Source organism: Pteropus alecto, unplaced genomic scaffold (genome assembly GCF_000325575.1).
Source record: "Pteropus alecto unplaced genomic scaffold, ASM32557v1 scaffold76, whole genome shotgun sequence".
Lineage (NCBI taxonomy): Eukaryota > Metazoa > Chordata > Mammalia > Chiroptera > Pteropodidae > Pteropus > Pteropus alecto.
In genome coordinates, this window is record NW_006443138.1 from 15,609,074 (window position 1) to 15,629,772 (window position 20,699).

The 20,699-nt window shown below is 33.4% G+C and overlaps 1 protein-coding gene across 2 annotated transcripts in view; it reads left to right on the forward strand.

The window, feature by feature from the left end:
• The window catches only part of ACSS3 (acyl-CoA synthetase short chain family member 3), a 150,743-nt gene that overhangs the window by 89,019 nt on the left and 41,025 nt on the right, over window positions 1-20,699 (forward strand). For both annotated transcript variants that reach the window (XM_015598535.2, XM_006923789.3), the window contains one exon: window positions 11,226-11,329. In XM_015598535.2, coding sequence (XP_015454021.1) covers window positions 11,226-11,329 — 104 coding nt within the window. The remainder of the gene's footprint in view (window positions 1-11,225; window positions 11,330-20,699) is intronic.

Sequence of the window (20,699 nt, forward strand, 5' to 3'; positions counted from 1 at the left end):
TTTTAGTTTAATGATATGTATATTCAAAGATAATTGTAGCAATTTGTATCTTCAAGGCAGTTTCCAGTATGGATTCTCATTGAACCTGTTTGAAATAGGTCACTGCTATCATAAACTAAACGAAGAAATTTTATAGTTTCTTTAAGTCAAAAAGTGTGTTTGAATTAAATTGATTTGAATTTTTTAAGTTAAATGCCAGATGTTATGAATTTTATGTTGTTATGGCCCAAAGAAGGAGTTAAGAGAAATATCACACACCAATTGTAGATGTAAGCAAGAAGCTTTCAATTTGGGCACCGTTAGTGGTTTTACTTGTTTCTTTTTCCTCTTTTTTTTATTTTATGAAAAAAATAGATTTGGATTTACATCAAAATTTATAATCTAAAGATTACACTTCATTAAAATAAAAGGTATTCATAAAATGAACCCTCTATTATAATATTTCTATTCACGCTCTATTTGTTCATTCATTTACATTTCAATTTAGTTTCTTCCATTTCAGTCAGAAGGATAGAAATATAGATTTTGGTAAAAACATCTGAGGCTGTGTACAGTTTTCATGTCTTAAGACGATTTCAGGGGTTTTGAAGAAACAGTGATTGTCGTTTCTTGCAGTGTCTCTTTACTGGCAAGTGCATGCAATTGCCGGGCATGAAGTTGTGTGATCAGCAAGCTAAGGTCTCTCATTTGCTGCATCATCATCTTTTCCCATTTGTATATAGTTTTGAAATGCTATCTTTTATTGTGAAGGCAAGAACTGTTTCTAATTTGCCTAATGTATAAAGCATCAAACAATACTAAATGCCTATTAAATCATCACTTATCAAACTAATACACATAGACATGGAGCATGAAATTTTAGCATAAAAAAATTGCAATAAATTCTCTCTGTCATACCCCTTTGTCTTTAGGCACCTAAATTATTTATGATGATGTGCACACATGTTTTTAATAGATATGTAGGATTGCAGACAAACTCTACAAACACCCTCAATTATTTAAATTACTACTAATAATAAATGCAAGCACTTACTGAAAATCTACCATGTGCCAGGCATAAGCAGTTTTTCTCGCTTTGTCATCACAATAAGTAGTAATTGTCATTATCTTCACTTTATAAATGGGTAAGATCAGGCCCAGAGAGTTTAAGTAACTCTTTAGAATGAAACACTCAGGCAATCTAAGGCTCATATTCTTAACTAAATACCACAGTATACTCTTCCTGTGAGAAGTAAATTAGGAAACTAACAACCCAGATATTTTTGTCATTCATGGGATAAAAGCAGCTTTTGCTTTTCATATATTTTCAGTCTATTTAAATAATACCTTCATTGAACTGTTTTGATAGATTCTCACTTGTGAAATAAGAGAATGTTAAAAGCAGAAGAGATCTCAGAAATCGAATTATCTCATTTCAGAAACAAGGAAACTGGGGTCCAAAAAAGTTAAGTTTGGGTTAGAGACAGAATTAAAATCAGAACTCAAGTCATACAACTATACTTTTATATTTATGTTCAAGACATTTCATACTTACTGAATTGACTTTTGCTAAATATTATCATTTCAGACTCATAATTATTTGCAGAATTTCTCTTTTTTTTCTTATAAAACATTTCAAGAGATGAATTTTTCTCTTTAAATGTGTTACATATCTTATGAAAGATTGTTTTAAAATAAATTTGGAGATTTGCCAAAAATTTTAGCTCAAAAACAAATTTAAGAGTCTACTCTGAAATAGAGAACCAACCGGAATTATAAATTCATTTTATCATAAATGACTAGAGTTTGGAAAAATAGAAGTTATCTAGTATAATCATTTCATTTAACAGTTGAGAAAACTTTGTCACAGAGAGGTGAGATAGCATTCCCAAGATTGCAAAACTACTCTGAGATGGGACTAGGCAGTACAGTATGGTATTTAAGATTCTGACCCTGGAGTTAGACTCTGCGTTCAATCTATCACTTACTGGCTGTGTGACCTTAGGAAAATTACACAGCCTCTCTGTTCTTCTCTTCCTTTCTTGCCCCTCTGCCTTCTCTTCCCTTCCTCTTCCACCTCCTCCTCCTTCTTTTTATGGACTATAAAGATAGTAATAGTAAAAGAATATAATGAAAATAAAAGGTATATAATCCACAATAAACACTTGAAACAGCTCTTAACATAGACTAAGCCTTAGCTGTTATTAATATCTCTGCTCTCTAATTCACTGTTCTCTTACATTCCATCATACTGGTTTATTTTCCCATGACTTTCTAGTTCAGTATTAATCAAGTTAGAAAAAATTCAGTGCTGGGATTTCCATTCAAAATTTCACAGTACTTCATACTTGATGCAGCGTTTCTTTTCCAATTACATAGCAATGAGACCTAATACAAAAGAGAAAATGCGGAGCATCAGAGTTGATAATTATTATTATCAACTAATAATTTTGTATTAATTGAGTTGAAAAATAAAGTAAACATTTATATGGACTAGAAATGAAATACACTTGCAAAGTGATAAGGCCGGTTGTAGTTGGATGGATCCCAGATAGAAATGCCATCTGAGTATTAAGCAGGTTAAATATAAGTAAATTCTCATTGGACATGTCATTTGGAAATTACAGAACACAAATTGAGGCTAGGTGTAAAGCAGGCATTGGTAGAGCAGTAGAAACTCAGATACCCTTACTTCAGTGGTGACATTAGAGCCAGCTCTGTGCTTGAAGTCAGGCTGGGGTGGTGTTCCTCAATTAGGAGAGGCTGATAATAATGGTTCTCAGTTGTTTTCTGGGACTGTGACTCAGACCAAGCTTTGGTCCAGGGGCCTGCAAGCAGAGACTGAACAAAATTGCTCACCTGTCATCTTGGAACAAGATCTATGATGTTTTCAGTACCACTGTGGATTAATAATTCTAGACCATCATTATGGCATTGGACCTCTGGGGAATAGATACATCACCCACAAAACCATTGAACAGAAAAGGTGAGCATAGGAGAGCGAGGAAGAGATAAAAATAAAAACAAAGAACTTCTTTTTCAGAAAAAGCCAGAAAAATAAAATTCCAAAACTCATGAAGAACTCTAATGTTAATAAAATCAACAGCTAGAACATGAGTTCTTTCCAGGTGAGATTAATTTTGTAATATAGTCAAATCAAACCTGAAAATAAGTATGTTAAAAATGATCAAACTCATGAAGTGATTTATATAAAATTACTAAACATCCAATGGGCATGAAAGAAATAAAAAATGCAATGAATGGTGTAAACTAAGTAAATAAATAAAATAAATAGAGGGCCACAAAGACTTAAAAATTACGAGATAGTATTGAGAAAATTACCCAGAATGCAGTACAGAGAATCAAAGAAGTAAAAACTCTGAAAGAACAGTTAAGAGACTTCTAGAGAAGAATAATAAACTACAAATACATCTAATAAGAATTTCAGAAGAAAACAATGGAAGAATTGTTAGAAATAATCCTTGGAGAGCCAATAATTGGAAGTGTTACAAAATTGAAGAAAGTTATGGATTCCAGATGGAAAGTGCCATTCAAGTACTAAACAGGTTAAATCTAAGGAGATTCTCATTTGACATATCATTTGAATATTGTGGAACATAAATTGAGGCTATAGATAAAATCTAATCAATTACGAGAGGGAATCAACAGAGCATCAAAGAGGAAAATCAAACTGATGCCAATAGATTTTAGTTGACAATTGTGAAAGATCTTTAATGTGCTAAGGGAAAATTGTCAACCTGAAATTTTTAATTGAAGACTGAGGGCAAAATAAAAAAATGTTTATGCGGACAAAACTAAACGAACTTAAAATCCAAAGACTTTCATGAAAAAAAAAAAACGCACATGGGGGAATAATGTGGGACACAAAAAATAAGCAGCTACAAAAAACAGTGAAAGATATTGACTTTATGTAGTTAGTATAACAGTTATAATGAGATACTGTATTTAAACATAAGGCAAAATTAATTTTGTTACTGCAAATGGTGGAGAGTTTTTCCAAAAGGTAATTTGAATTTTCTTGTGGGGAGAAGTAGAAGAAAGTAGAATGAAGGAAAGATGGAGATAAACCACAGGGACATTGGTGGCAAAAAATAATGATGTTCTGTCATGTGAACTAGAAGGTGATGAGGCATCACTGAAATAATCTATTTTTATTTAACTTCTGTTGGCACAAGTGAAGAGTAATTTTCACTTGTTTGGTAGTTTGTGGACCTTGAACAAAACATTCATTTTAGTTTCCTTCTGCCCTTACTTTATTACCTGAAAATTTTTTGCCAGAATTTATCTTTAGCATTTTATACATTTCTGTTTATCTTCCTATCCATTTGGACTAAAATTAATTTCATAACATTACCATTTTTCTGTTTCACGTTGTTTGATTTTCACCCGCATTTGAGTCTTAAATTGTACTCGGTTTTATATAGAATTAGGAAAATGTATATAGGTCTCATTCCCATTAATTCCTCCCTTTTTTTCTACTCTGGATATTGTATATTATCTTTTTAGGATTATACATTTGGAAGTAGATTAATTTTTCCATGAGTTATCATCAACAATATCACCCATATACTTATTAATCTATAATAACGTAGGGTAGCACTATCTAATAAAACTGAGCTCTATAATATGGTAGGCATTAGCCACATGTCACTACTGAACTCTTGAGAAAGATTAATACTAATAAGAAATTGGTATTTTTAATTCTGTTCAATTTTAACGAATTTAATTTTAAATAACCAGAAGTGCTTAATAGCTACCATATTTGTACAATGCAGATATCGACATGTAATTAATGTGGGTAAATTTAACCTTCAAGAAAGTGTGAAATAACTATAAAAAATGGCTAATTTTAACTTACATAAAATATATTTTTAAGCAAAAATATGTTTTTGAATTTTCAATATGGGCATTTATCTCTGTATTATTTATAAAATAATGGCAAGGTCATTAATGAGAAATTTAACTGATGAAAAGCATTTTTTTTTGTTTTTTGCAAGCTACTAGTGTTCTTTAAAAAATTACGAAGACAGGCATTGTCTTTAGGCTTGAGTTTATCTTTAAATTATCTTATAATTTATCTTTTAATTATAGATTTATACTTTTTTTCTTTCAGTAATGATTTCGTTATAAAAATATGAAATTGGGTGACTCCATAGTGTAGTGGTTAGCACGTCTGCTTTACATGCGGAAGGTCCTGGGTTCGCACCTCAGGTGGAGCCACAGACCATACCCGGGGTGCACCAGACCATAACCCCTAAGTGCACCAGGTCCCCCGAGTGTTTCAGGCCTCCCGTGTGCGCCGTGGTGCCGGCCGGGTGCATGCAGCGAGCGTGTGGGAGGAGATGCCCCGCCTTCAGAAATCCAGTTCTTAAGGGGAAACTGCAACATCCACAGGTCAGGGGTGGAAGTGGCGGGTGGGGGTGGGGGGTTTAAGGAGGGGAAAAAAAATAAAGCTATTAAAAAAATATATTAAATCACATGGCATGGTTTTGTTTACGATGAGGAATTAGGAGTTAAATACTATTTGATGAAATATTTATTAAAAGATTTAAAATAGTTTCATTGGTCATGTCCTAAATCTTATCTTTGTCTATAATATCTTTATGTTTGTTAGTATTATAAAATTGGGAGTCTGTAAAAATAATACAAGGATAAAAATAATAACTTTGGGGGCATTTTTAGGACATTTAATACAAAAATAGATTGATAATTTCTAGTGTATTTAAGGAAAGAAACCATTTATACTATTTTTCAAAATTAACAATAATTTCAAAAATTTTCCTCTTTTTTTAGTAAATAGTAAAGTGATTTTAATGGAAATAGAAGATATTTTCTGACTTACAAAGAAGCCAGATAACACTTTTACCATTCTTTAGAAAATACAAACCTTCTATTTTGCTTTTTAGTGCCAGCATGAGGATTGCTACCATAATAGTATTAATGAAATTAAAATCTAAGGAAAAAAGAAATAGAATTATAATGCCAGACCATAAGAATAAATACTGAGTTTTAAGATCTGTAATGCTGAAATTTGCTATCAGATGAGAACTCAATGCTAATGCATGGTTTATTATTATAATCAATTAATTAATTTATTGTAGTTTATTTGGCTGGGAAACAATGCCAAAAATTTAATTAAAACTTATAAAAATGCTGTTAATATCAAGGTATTAGTTATTTCTTGATTAGCCAAAAATTATTTTGTTGTGTGCTTTAATTGAAAATATTTTGCTTCATTTTTATTAATAAATATTTTTGAAGTTCTATAGCTTTAGTTTTATATGTAAACTGAACATACAACTATCTGGACTATCTAGAACTCTTTGAAGTAATCTGTGGCTTGACAGATGACAGAAGTGTGGCCTCTGAAATCTGTAAAACCCTTTTGGTTGTTCTTTGCCTCTGCTGTCGGAATCAGCCAAACCTATCACTTTATAAATTTTAATGCAATGTCGGAATCAGCCAAATCCATAATTTTATAAATTTTAATGCAATATTGGAATCAGCCAAACCTATCATTTTATAAATTTTAATACAAAGTATCTAAGTGCATAATATTCTTTATTTTTTCTCAAACAGAAAACTGTTAGAAATTTATTTTTGCTCTTAAAGAAAAGTTTGAGGCTAATATGTTCTATTACATATGTGCTATTGATGAAGAAAGAAAGTAGAAAAGATACAGTATGCTCTAGAAATACCTTCAATGAAATACAAAGAATGGCTTCTTTTTTAGTCAGTTAGAAAACCATTTTTGAAACCTCCTGCAGTCGTAAATGGCAAAAATACAAAAATGCTAATATGTTCATATCTGTGTGTATATGTGTGTTCTTTCTGTTCTTCAAATCTCCTATGATATTATACAACAACAATAAATATGATATTTTAAGTTAATCTAAATTATAAAGGATGTATCCATTGTCAGTCATCAACAGTATCTGTTTGGCACAATTTGCAGAAGCACAAAAACAGTGGAACTATAGACATTTTCATTCAGTCTTTCCTGCTTCTACAATTTGTCATGGATACCTGTGTTTTCCTCCTAATTATGATTTCTTAAATTTTACATTTATTTAAGATTAAGTATTTGAGTGTTTGGGTTTTTTTATTTGTTTGTTTATGTGTTGGTTTTCTTCTTCCAATGATATACAACGTATTTCTAAAGGGATTTTCAAGGAAATGAGAATAGTCATGTTGGAATCAGACGCGTTGTTCAGACCTCCTGAAAAATTCTGTCTCCACCTCTGCTTTAGTTCCCTGGGGCGGCCAGGATTTGGGTCCTCACCACTCTCCAGAGATGTAACAGCCTCCCAAAGCCAGGCCCCTGGCTCCTTCCCAAAGCCAGGCCCCTGGCACCCTCCACACCACTGCCAGTGGTGTCTTCTTAAAGCAAAAATCTCCCTATACCACTCTCCTGTTTAAAATCCTTAATTGGCTTTAATTAGCTTCTCAATGCCTTCATGATGAAATCCAAATTCCTCAGGATGTTCTACAAGCCCCTTTTTGATGATGCCTCTCCAAAGGGCATCGCTTGTTCCTCATTTGCCCCATAAATGCATAATATTCTGAATCACAAGTTTTCTAAAACATCAGGAATCTGTTTTAATGACACAGTTAAAATATCTTTATATTTTTCAGTTATAGGATTATCAGCAACATAGCATTTATAATTTTAATTTCGTCTTGTTTTAACATGGGATCTAAAATTGTAGATGTATCTACCTCATTTTATTTATTATTTATTTTTCTTTTTTCACCTCATTTTAAACTTTAAAACTTTACACTAATCTCTCTTATATTTTAACCTACTTTTAATGACTTAAGTATTAATGTTTCATTCTGCTATAACAGTTCTATCCAATGAGTCATAACTGATAATCCAAATTTTAATTTCAAGCAAGTTATAAATGAAAACACATTTGATTACCTGAATTTTTATCCCAAATTGCAAATTTGTATATAGTAATTATCTGACTTTCCTAGTCCCTGCTTTGTTAATTCCTTAGTGAATTTCCTAGGAATAGGAATTTTTATCCTAAATTTCAAATTTCCTATATAGTAATTCTCTGACTTTCCTAGTCCCTACACTAATTGCTCTCCCATTCTCATCCCTTTTATCTGTCTCACTTCTTTTTTCTCAAAGGTTTAAATATTGCCCTAGCAGCCTAGTATACTTTAAGAGGGTGCTCACCAAAGTGACTGATCCATATTATTCAAATGGTTTCATAGCAAAGACTCTAATAGATATTTTTCTGGTCTGAAATTTGAAATTATGCTTCTGTCTTTATTAAGACTTCTAAATTTTACCTTTGGTACATATCTTGTTAAAGGATGGCTCCTTGATAATTTTGGATATGTAGTTGGAATATATGTCACTAGGCAGCTACTCAAACACTATTTTTGACAGTGCACCACACAATTATTTGAAGGCCTATAACTATGCCAAATTATTAAACCAGATCAAACCCCATATTATGCAAAGCCATTGTGATAACAGTCTTTCTATAGAAGCATTAAGTAGTAGATTACCTTTGCTACATTTATTGGCACATGCACACCCCTACATGTACATGCATACAGATCCGAGTCAAAAGAAATTACTGACATAATTGTTTGAAGAGGAACTGTGTATACGTTAAGTTAAAAATTTTCATCATCCTGGAAATATATACTTTATTAAATTAAAATTTTTCATCATCTTGGCTAGTGTAAGAATTCTGCTGCTTCTTCAGAAACTCATGTTCTGATTCTGAACTGTCCCATTTGGTGCCACTAGCTAATGTGACCAATAAAAATGAGACTAGGTATGAAAAAGACTAAACTATTGCACTAGTAATTTTTATGTTTATTACATGTTGCAATAATATTTTTATATACTTGTTTTGATAAAACATTTTAAAGTTAATTGGATCTCTTTGAATGAAGCTATTAGAAAATTTTAAAGTACGTATTTCTTGTATTTGTAATTCACATTACATTTCAGTTGGATAATACTGATTTAGGTAATCTTCATGAATCCAATTAAGTCATTCAAAAAATAAGATGTTGCAATAAAGTAATTTTATTTCTTGAATATCTTTATATTAGCAAATGGTGATCCTTTTTTCTCAAAACCTGTTGAACAGTAATAACATTACACTGAGTATTTTATGCAAATTTACTATAGCCTCCTTTGACACCCTAGTATATAGATAGCCTCATCTATAGATGAATATTATCACAAATAATTATCAAGTGGTAGAACTTCAAGTGTAGACGTTATTTATCAGTGATTCATTTATACTTGAAAATCAGTTAACATGTTTTCAATCGCTTGTTTGCAACCAGGATTTTCTACAGAAGTATTGAACTGTAATTTTTTCAACTCTTGAGGCCAAACTGTACCTTTGGAGTCATGATAATTTATAAAAATTAGGGAGGATGTTAAAGTTGATCCCATGAGAATTTGATCATTCTGTCCGTTTAATTGTCCACCTTCTATTAAAGTTCATGCCATCTATTTATGACAAGCACCTTCTCTTACTCTTCAGAGCTCTCTTCAGCAACTTTAGGCAACAAGTCATGGAATTCCTCTCTACTTTCAATTGTTACCATCCTTGGATGATTTTCATTTTCTTGACAATAAATTCTTCTATCAAACACACTTATTTTTTCCAGTGTCTTTCAATGTTAGATTCTCTCTCCTACCACAAACACTATCATCCTTCAGAACAGACACATTTTAAAGATCTCGAAGTCTGAAATTTCCCTCTCACAACTATATCCTCTTTTCTGATTTTACAGTGCCGTTGCTTTCACTTTTTTTTTCTTCTAAGACTTCTAATTTCTTTCCCCACTATTTTTCCTGGTATTTTTCTCCACCATGGTAATTCCTACTTTGTTTCCCCATTTCTCTTGCCTGGCCTAGATCCACCATATATTCCTTGTAGCATTGATTTGCCATCCTTTCTTTTTTGTACTACACTCAACCTGTGCTGTCTGTACTTAGCCTCCTAGAGTGCTAATTGAGTTTATGAAAGCCAAGTGGCTAATCTTTAGTTCTTTCACTTTTAGGTTATACATTGAAAATTTCTTAAAATAGCTAGAACTTTTCTCTCTTCAAGTCGCTGTTCTTTTGTCAATTTCCACACTCTTACAAAACAACATGCCTCCTCTTTTACTCAGAACAATGAGTCAAGCTGACATAAATTTTACCAGCCCCCCACTTCTGTACTTCAGCATTCTAAGCTTCTAGAAATATTTAAATATCTAAAATTCCCAGGTATTTTGACTGGTATTTAGGTACAAAGATGAATACTTCTAAAGAGCTCACAGTCCACTGTGGGAAATAGATAACAAACAATTATAGAATGAGATACATGTTTATAGCAGAGAGAAGAAATACAAAAAAGAAATCTGTGGCTACATTTTTCTGGATGGTTAGGCAGATTTTCACTTGTTTGTTCTTTGATGATAATAAATTAACTATACATATATTACTTTTTTTAGACAGGTCACTGGGCATTGAGAGTGGAAGAAAAATAGTCATTCTCTCAATGAACCATCAATAGCGTCAAACAAATTCTATTTTTTTATTTCATCTTTTTAATTTTTTGGCCTGGTGCTCCCTGCCAAAGATTCCACATCTCTAAATAATCTTGTATTCCTTGTGATAAGAGCCTTTTTAACCTGGAAGGCCATAATAGCATTTACTTTTTAATCACCTATCTTTCCTATCTGTCCTTGGAATAGGGGAAATATGTGCTAGGAATCAGAGTAATCTTTACCAAAGGAACTTGTGAGAAGAAACAAGGGCATAACATTTATGAGCATATTTATCGTCTTAGCTGATACTTGAGAGTGTGTTTTTGTGTATAGACCTAAGTAGAATACAATGAAACTTGAAGCTAAAATTAGCAGAGATAATGTCAAGGAGGAAAAGACTTTTCATCTTTGATCGTTAAATGAATATGACAGATACAAAGATCAACTCAATTGCTCTTTTCAAAATTGAGATGTTGTAGCTGTGAATTCCACTTTTGAAGTAACTGTTCAGTGCTGCGATGTACATTTGGGTCAAAACAAATAATACCTCTCACCATTTTACAGTATGATATACTGGTACTATGACTGTTTTCCTCTGAGAGAATTAATGTGATTAGATTTCATAATGTTCAAAAGAATGTAGATGAAATTATTTAGATTTATTTTCAAGGAATAATTTGAATTCACTTCCCTCTTACATTTAGGTTTAAAACATTGTTTGTGGCTGGAGAACGATGCGATATAGAGACCCTGGAATGGTCCAAAAAGGTCTTCAGAGTACCCGTCCTAGACCATTGGTGGCAAACTGGTGAGCATTTTCAAAGCATTTACATAAATATTGAAAAAATGCTTAAAAATGCTGCAAGGAATGGAGGAAATTATGAACTCTCACCATCTGGCACAAACTTAGGATTCAAGTGGTCTGATTTCAGCAGAAATAGGTATTTCTTTGATTATCCTATTGTTAAACACATCTTCATAAATGACATTGATGCCACCATTCTCTTGGTCCCTAGGTATTAAGCACTGAAGACCTCTTTTGCTTTTCCTCCTCTTTGTTTCTTACATCCAGTAAGTCACTAAATCTCAGATTTTCCTTTGAAGTGTCTATTGGATTCATCCCACCTTCAGAACTCCCACTGCCTTTGAGCTGTGGCAGCCTCATTATCATCTGCCCTGATTTAAATTATCCTCATCATTCATCTCTCTTCTCTCTGTTTTTCTATACATTCTGCACACTGCTCCATGAGTAATTTTTTTTCAAGCACTGTCTCTCTCGTAGAATTTCCTGTGGTTCTCTGGCTCACTTCTCTTGTTCTATAAAATTGCATCTCTTCTGCGTAGCATTCAAAGGCAGAAAATGTATTTTTTTTTCTCCCACACACACAAACACACACACACACACACACACACACACACATACACACATATTTATTTATTTACTCATTTGGTTTATTCTCTATTTTCTTCCCACTAAGTGATCCTTGAGAAACAAATTGTCAAATTGCCATATTAAGTAGATAGAATATAAACTTTGGTACAAAAACAAAAGTTCGGCTGTTTCTTTTGAGGAGTGATTGTGTATATATGTAAAAGTATGTCGATGACCTGGAATTTGTTTTCCTCCTTACCGAGTGTAGGGATTTTTTTGGGTATCCCTCTAAACCACTGAAAGTAGCTATGAGAACCTTGCCCCTTCACATGTACATATTTCAGTTTGATTCTACTTAGAACAACAAATCAGATCAATTCTTTTATATTAGTGTTATCTGAATTTCCATCTGAGCAACTGGTGCAGAGTATCAAATTTGGATTAAAAATAAATAAAGTTTCTGTGCAAAAATTAGGTCTGATTTTTAAAAAGGATTAGAATCTAGACGATCAAGTGAGTGATGAAAAACAGAAGTTTAGTTTTGATATTTTAGAACTCTTTGATACTGATAATTTTACTTATATTATCTTCTTGGATGTTGCTCTTTGGAAAAAATGTATTTTCATTTGTAATATGAAATGGAAAATAAATGATCAGAGAAGAATATCTGTTTCTTAAATAAGATGAAAATCAGAAAGAGGTTCAATTCTCTTTAGTTTGATTTGCTAAAGGAGAAATTTCTTATCTAAGTTTAGATTTGTAACTATTTAGGAGATAATACTGAATTTGGAGAAAGAGCAATGCTGTGTAGAAATACATAAAAATAAGTAAAGAATTATTGCCTCAGCAAGGAAGAATATTTATAGAATTTATAAATTTTGTATTCACCAGGAAAATTCTAACAGTTATTTCCTGAGCACAAAGAGAAAAATATCTTCTTACCTTTGAGATGGTTTTTCTTTCCTGGTCAAATGGAAGGATTATTTCTAACACAGAAGGTACCTTACACAAATGCTTGCAAAAGACTTTTGTTTTTTTCCTTCTTAAAGTTGCATATGCTGAAGCTTGTTGAAGGAAACCAACATGTTAATAAATAAGATTATGATTCGTTTTACTTTTTATTGATATGTTCGTGCATAACAGCCTGTGCAGATGTATGTAGTTAGTGCATTCAGGCTTACAGAAAGCTCACTGAAGCCTGAGAAACAAGCATATGAGGTCTCTGGTGGGTACTGAGTTTCACTGAATCCGCATTTTTTTAAAAATATATTGTTCAGAGTGAATTAATAACCACATTATGTCAGTGTGCTGTCACTTTAATCAGATTCGAATGGCTGCTCATTGCTATGGAAAACAGAGTGGATTTCTACTAATAATGACAGATTTTTTCCATCCCCCCCATTCAGTTGTGCAGCATTTGATATTGTGTCCAATTTAAGTACACAAATGCATGCATATAGATATATAGGTAGGTAGATAGCTAGCTACCTAGGTAGTTTTATACTTTATAAAAGAAATTCATCCTAGGTAATGCAGATATCAGTTACTAACAAAGTCTAGTGAGAATCTTTATTCATTTTCATAGAAGAAATCAATTCATTATTTTCAAAGCTGTATGTTGTGGTAATTGTGAAGTGATACTGAAGTTTAACATTTGTAACCCTTCACCTTTCTTTCTTAAGGGGATATCAGAATAATTTTAAATTGCCAGGGGAAAAAAGGCAAGTACTTTGTGGGTTACTGTTAACTCTTAGAAAAAAGAAAGACAAATTTAATATTTCTAGCACATTCATGAATTTCTTAGTGTTTTACATACCAACTAGATGGTGGAACATTTCTCCGAGAAGTATGCCAATAAAAATTGTTAAGCTTTGGCCAAAGGAACACTTTTTATTTCAAATTTCAGGTTTTCTATAGTCTCTCTTTCTTGTTATTGACTTAGAAATTGATTTTTTTATACAACTGCATACCTTTATGAACCTTCCATACGATGTATAATTTATGGATCTGCTCTCTGATTACATTAATATATGTATACACGAGCTGTTTACAAACTGTGATGTATAATTGGAATTAGCAAGAAATGTGTTAAGTAACTAAATTTAAGAATAAAACTTGATTAGTTCCTGTGACTTGGGTTAAGAAGGCACACTGTAGTCAGTACATTTTATTAGCATATTGGTTTTGTTACACAGTGAAATTTCTATTAGTAACAACGGCTTTCCGTTGACTAGCATCCTCTTTTGGCCCATTAATATCAACTTTGATGTCTGAGTTGAATAATAGCTAAGATTCTAAATTGAGACCTAATCCACGGAAAATTCAAGAACAGATCGATTCCTCATAGGAGCATTTTAATAAAGAATTGTTTCTGTTCAACACCACTGAATCATTAAGCTCTGATTTTGGATTATTATAAGTGTAAACATTTTATGTGCTTATAAAGGAAACTGGTCTTGTTAAGTTTAAATAGGCAGGTTGTATCTATTTGATTCATAAATCTGAATAAAAGACAAATTGTTGTCATTTACCCAGATGTTTTATCTTCACAGTAACTTATCATAAGATGATTGAAAACATCTGGATGGTTGACCAAATTTTTAATTTTCTTTTTTGCATAGAGAAACAGAGATGCTACAATCACAATTTAAAAAGGGAAAATTAAGAGAATAGATAATGTTCCATTAAGATATGGTAATTTATATGCAAAAATACAATAGAACATCATTATCCTCAGGTGCACCATCACCAGATAAAACACTGTACTGTTATAGATCATTTTTAGTACTAAGAATAGCTTTTCTAGAAATCAGACAGGAAGCACAGTTTTAGAAAGGAAAAAGTGTCAGTTCAGTGCATAATGTTCATTGTAAGAATTTTTTGTCTTTTAGTGTAAAAGGACTATAACTGGTTGTTTTTCTTATGAGTGAATGACCAAGTAAAAAAAAATTCCATTCTTTAAATTTCAGAGACTAACTACTAAAACCTAAACACAGTAGAACTCACTCCTTTTTTGATGTTTCTTTCTTTTCTTCCTGAATTCTCTTTTCTCTCTCTTTTGTCCCTCCCTCTTTTCCTCTCTCCTTTTCTTCCTTTCCTCCTTATTTACTATATGATATGGTACTGGTTTAGAAACAATTGCTACAAAACAGCTTAAGGTCACATTTATTAATGTTATTTAATACTGAGTAAAAATACTTTATTCTTTCACTTATTATTAGTTAAATTAAATACAACAGGCTACAAAGTTAGAATATTCAAGTTCCACAATGGCTTTTATAAGGGACAACTTGGTAAAGGGTTTAGATCGAAAGAATTCATGATTCTTTCTACTTGCTGGCAGTACGTATCTGCGTGGTTCCCATCAGATGATATGGAGCTTACATTGAAAGTGTTTCAAGTACTTGCTGGCAGTACGTATCTTCGTGGTTCCCATCAGATGATATGGAGCTTACATTGAAAGTGTTTCAAGTATCTTTATGCCCAGTAGTGATGAAGTGATTGGAAAGACTTAATGACCTTAATGACCTTGAAGACTTAATGACTTAATCAACTTGAGCAGCTCAGGGTGATTCTGTTATTGGTTTATTTGTTTTGTTTCCATCACTTCAATAGAGGACCAAAATTCTTCACAGAATTTTTAAAAGTCTAAGGAGGGATTTCACTGAGAAAACTTAGTCACCTAAGGGATTGAGACATTGGTGACAATTGAAGTTACTGATCTTACTTTATCTGCCTCCAGTCATCTTTGTTGAGTTCTTATATCTTGGAGTAACCACAGTATTTCTCCCCCTGTTTGATTGAACTACAGCAGTTTTAATTGCAATTGCCAGTTCTGAAGCAACTATATTCTATATATAGCCTAAATCCTCCTCCTTTGAGGAGGAATCTGATAATTCTGGATTTTATTAAAGTGGACCTGAAGGCCCCAGCAGATTCAATCACGCCAGTTTTTAAATCAAAATCATTGATCCTAAAGCGCACACGTCTTAATACCATATTATTAAAATGTGTCAAGGCTCCTTGATGTGATAATCCTTATTTTCGCAGTTTGGTAGGCTATACTTCCTAAGAAAGGACAACTGGGACAGTAGTGTTAACTTTAAAAATCGGTGAGGCTGACCCAATTCAGTCTTTATCCTTAAGTCTATCTGGAAAAGATTCATTAGCCCAGGATTTTTAAAAGTTATCAATACATTATATTTACAAGAAGCAAAACTACAAAGTAGAATAATTAATTATAGTTTAATAACAGTTATCCTAAGCAGAGATCTCTATGGGAAATGATATGGTCTCAAATATAGTACTATTAGTCCTTCTAAGGAAACTAATTGTGAACATTTAGTCAAGATTTGAGGATTCTGTTACCCTTGCATTCTCTGACATTCCATATTCATGCATCTGAGTTGATATAATTACTGTAGAAAGGTTTCAATCTGTCAGTCTGTAGTTCTAAGTTTAGTTTAGAATAGGGAGTTTTCTTCATCCCTGGAATTCAACACTGGAAGCTTTATGGCTCTTGTTTCTTCTACCTTTTTTTTAAAAAAAAAAAAAATAAAATAAAAACAAGTAAAAAGTGGGCCATGATCGGACCTTATGAGGGTGCTTCATGAACTAGCCCTACGGGGAGTAACTGCCTCCCGTAGGAGCCGTGCTCTTTTTACAACTATGTGCTAGACGTGTGACTTTCTCCTAACTTAAACATACTTAGCTTGTGTCTCTTGCAAAATCCTGTATATTTTCCTGCAAAATGCCTTCCTAGGGCTAGCATGTAAAAGGCTCTATATGGCTGACATAACAATGAGGAAAGCATCTTCTTGGTGACTTTACCTTAAAGACTTTATTTAAAACCTGTTCTCTGCAGTTTGGGTGCCAGTAGCCACTAACTAACCTTCCTCTGGCTGCAGATCTTAGAGTAAAATATTTTGTGTGCAACCAAATGCTGCCGTCCTAGGTTTTGCTTTTTAGCTTCTTGTCATTCCCTGCTTCTGAGTTATTTCGTCAAATTTGGGCTATGGTGGTAGAGTTTCATTAAAGTGCATGCCTGTATTTTCAAAGACAATGGATTGAATCAGAATCTTGAAATGTGGCATTGTGGAACTCAAAGGGCTGGGTTGGACTGGACTGCAATGCCACCGCCTTATGAATTGGGTTGTGCAGGATATACTTTCTAATGCTTCCAAATAGTAGAATGCAGAGTCTTTAGTCATATGAATGAATCACTACTGCTGCATTTTTTCTTTTCTCGGTGTAATGGAAATAAATATACCTTTTTTTTTCATTCATGGAAGAGAAAATTTATATAGTTTAGCATGAGAAGTTGCGATTGGGGGAAAAACACTTTTACAGACACAGTGTCATCTTAGAAATGTTCAGCTAGCCGTGCTGACAGTATCCATCTGGCGAGAGAGAAAAATGTCGTGATGTCATCTTTGTTGCCTAGCAACCACAATTTTTTTCATTTAGAGCAGTCTTTGTTAGTATAAAGTAGGTAATTTTTATTGATAATTTGATAAGCAGGAGCTTAGAGGTAAGCTATGTGAATTTGGTTGTTGAAGGAATAATCTTTTGTCAAGTGTAAGGTGAGCTTGATGAGGCTTTCTCTTTTTGAAAGTGATTAACTGTTTACAAATTGTTAATCTGTCAGAAAATGAATTTCCCAAGTCAAATAGCAGTCATTGAATCAGACGTTTTCATCTTTATAACATTAAGATGTAGAAATAACTTCCAGTTAGGGCATTTTTAAAATATGATTACTATACAGGAAGTAGTTAGGATAGGTATAATTGCTTTTCAGAATCTTTATTTGTGCCCATTGTTATATTAGAAGTAACATTTTGGCAAGAGATGAAACACTGGGAAATCAATTAAGAATATAAAGTTGGTTTGGGCTTTGAAATAACATATATTCTAATTCTCATGACCTTGGCAAGAACCACACTTAATTCACTCTAGAAAGGTGAAAATATGTCATGTTTTTGTAGATCTTTACAAGAAAAAGAGTTCTTAAACCATCTCTTGACAAACTTTACTGTCTGGAAATTTGACTTCCTTCCGTTGTGTTTAAACTCCCATACTGTGGATCTCTTAGCCTAACAAAATAGTTCCCAGTTCCTTTTTTTTTTTTTCCCGATGGTTCTAATTTGATAAATAACAGGTGACTATTCTTCTTGGAAGTCAATGTGGGTCGTGAAAAATAATGCTGAACCCTAACAGGACTGTGTTAAAATTCCTGTTCAACCTCTTACTCTGTGCCCCAGGCAAGTCCTTGATCTTCTGCTCATGCTTTTTTCATGGGCTTGTAGGAAGCCTGAAAAAAGTGAAATATGTACAAACAATGCAACAGGTTCCTGGCCTATAGTAACACTCAATAAATATATTTCCTTTTCTTTCTATGAATAACCCTTCATGAATACAAAGGCCATTTCAGCATCCTGGTCTGTGGGTAATCTAGACTCAAGAAATCTTGGAATATAGAAACTCAAATTATAAATGAGAAAAAGTAATCTAAAGAGTTTAATTTCCCAAAGTCAACTAGTTAAGATTCGAACTAGAACTCTCATTGTCCTGTGTTGTCCAGAGTCCTCTTCATATTTCTTATCTTGTGCCTTTGTTAATTCAGCATTCTTATCTATTCAACGCCAGGTTATTTATGAGTTTCTCCACAGGTAGAGACAGCGTGCTGGTGATGGAGTGGGATAAGACCAGTGTCTCACAGTTTGAATTAATGGTCTGCTTCCAGTACAAAAAGTTAGGCTGCTTAGAATTAAGTATTCTAAACTATAATCGTACCATCTCGTGAACACAAAGATTAAATTGATTTTCTTTCACTGGTACATCTCACTGTTTCTGCTTTCTTTCTGCTACCACCATTCAAGTTATTTATAGCTAACTATATAGATTCAGAGGTGGAGAGAATGGTTTCTTTACAAATTGCTTCTATGCCCATCGCGATGCTGTAATTAATATGACTCAGCAGTACCAGGCTGCTGAATTGATTTATTTCCAGGACTTCAGCTCTCTGCATGGGCCACCAACTTCTAAATCTATATTGCTTAAACGTAGTGTTTCTAGAACCACAGTGTGGGGCAGAATGGCATATTTCCAGATGCCATAGGAGCTTTTATTTATAGAGCTGGACTTGTGAACCTGCCACCATGTTACTCCTCTTAGCCCTCACTCACGTCTACTTTTCTTTCTGTGTTATTTCTTATTTGAGAGCCAAAACTTTAGGGCTCTTTTCCCATATCCAAACAATCACCAAGACCTTTTGATTCTGAGTATGACTCAAATTTGGTCTCATCTTCCACTATCTCTCACATGCATCAGAATACCAACGTTAAGTGATTTCTTGCTGAGTTGGAGTCTTCAGTTTACTGTTCCAGTTTGCAACTAAAAAGGTTTTTCTGAAATGCAATTCTGAGCAAATCGTCTCTGCTAAAACCCTCTGTGTCTCCCATTGTTCCCAGAATAATATTCAGATCCTTTAACATGGCACAGAGGGCACGTCAGGATCTGCCTCTGATTCTCTCTCTCATACTGTTTCTTATTATGTCTCTTAGTCCACCACCCACCCCAAACGTTGCTCTACTGAATAACTTGCAGTCAGTCCCTTGATGGTCCAAGTTTTCCACCCTTGAGCATTCTGCTATTTTTATGGCATATCTTTCCACTCTGAACATTCCCTTCCCCTCAAAAATAAGTCTTTCAGTGAGTAGACTATATTCAATAAATATTTATTGAAGGACTGACCTTTGAACATCATTCTTGGAATTAGAAAAGATTGTAACAGAATTATAACAGTAGCATACAGTTTTTTCTCTTTTCCCTGAGTCTTCTATTCTCCTGCTAAATGGTTCATTTCAGGATTGCATTCTATGATTTGCTATTTGTTTTTGAAAAACCCTGATCTTAACAATGGAAACCAGAGCCTAAAGTCCTGTAAGAAATATGTATTTACTAGTCAGCAAACATTTCCTGAACATAAAATGTCAGGAATTGGACTGTGTTCGGTCTTGCTGATGCAAATAATTTTCAAATACACAGTAAGAACCTGATTTCAACTGCAGGCTAAGAAAGTTTTTTCATATAATTGTATGTACAATTCTTTTTAAGAACTGCACTGATTCTTTTTTCAAAGATTTTGTAATGTTTTTAATGGTGGGCGTTCCAAGTATCTATTACTGCGTAAAAAAATAAAAAATACTTCAAAACCTAGTAGCTTAAAACAACAATCATATCTTACGATTTTGTGCATCAGGGATATGAGCAGAGATCAGCCAGGGATATTTTGTGCTCCAGGCAGTGTTGGTTGAAACAACTCACATTTTTAAGTGGTGAGTGGGCTGGTCTGGTGGGTCCAAGAAGGCTTCACTCTCTTGCCTGGGAATGGCTGGAGGGCTGGTTGCAGCTAAGTCTAGTAACAGAAATGCCTGCAAGTGGAATTTTTGTCTTGGAGGATTCAGAGTGGGCTATCTTACCAGACAGCTGAGAGGTTCCAGAAATAGTGTTATAAAATTCTATAGGCCTGTACCTAAAACAAAGTATCACTTCCACTCTTTCTATTAGTCAAAACCATCAAAATGTAACCCAAACGAAAATAGAGAAGATTGTAAGAAGAATTTGTAACCCAACAAATTGCGGCCTCTTTACTACCCACCGTGGGCAGCTTCCAAAGTTGTGATGCAGCCTTTGGACTGCTCGACATGGCATGCCATTTACTCACCATTCGGAAATAACTTTTGTTAAAATTTTAATGTGCATCTTGTCCAGATGTTGATTTTTGCTCAATGTATTGTGCATTATG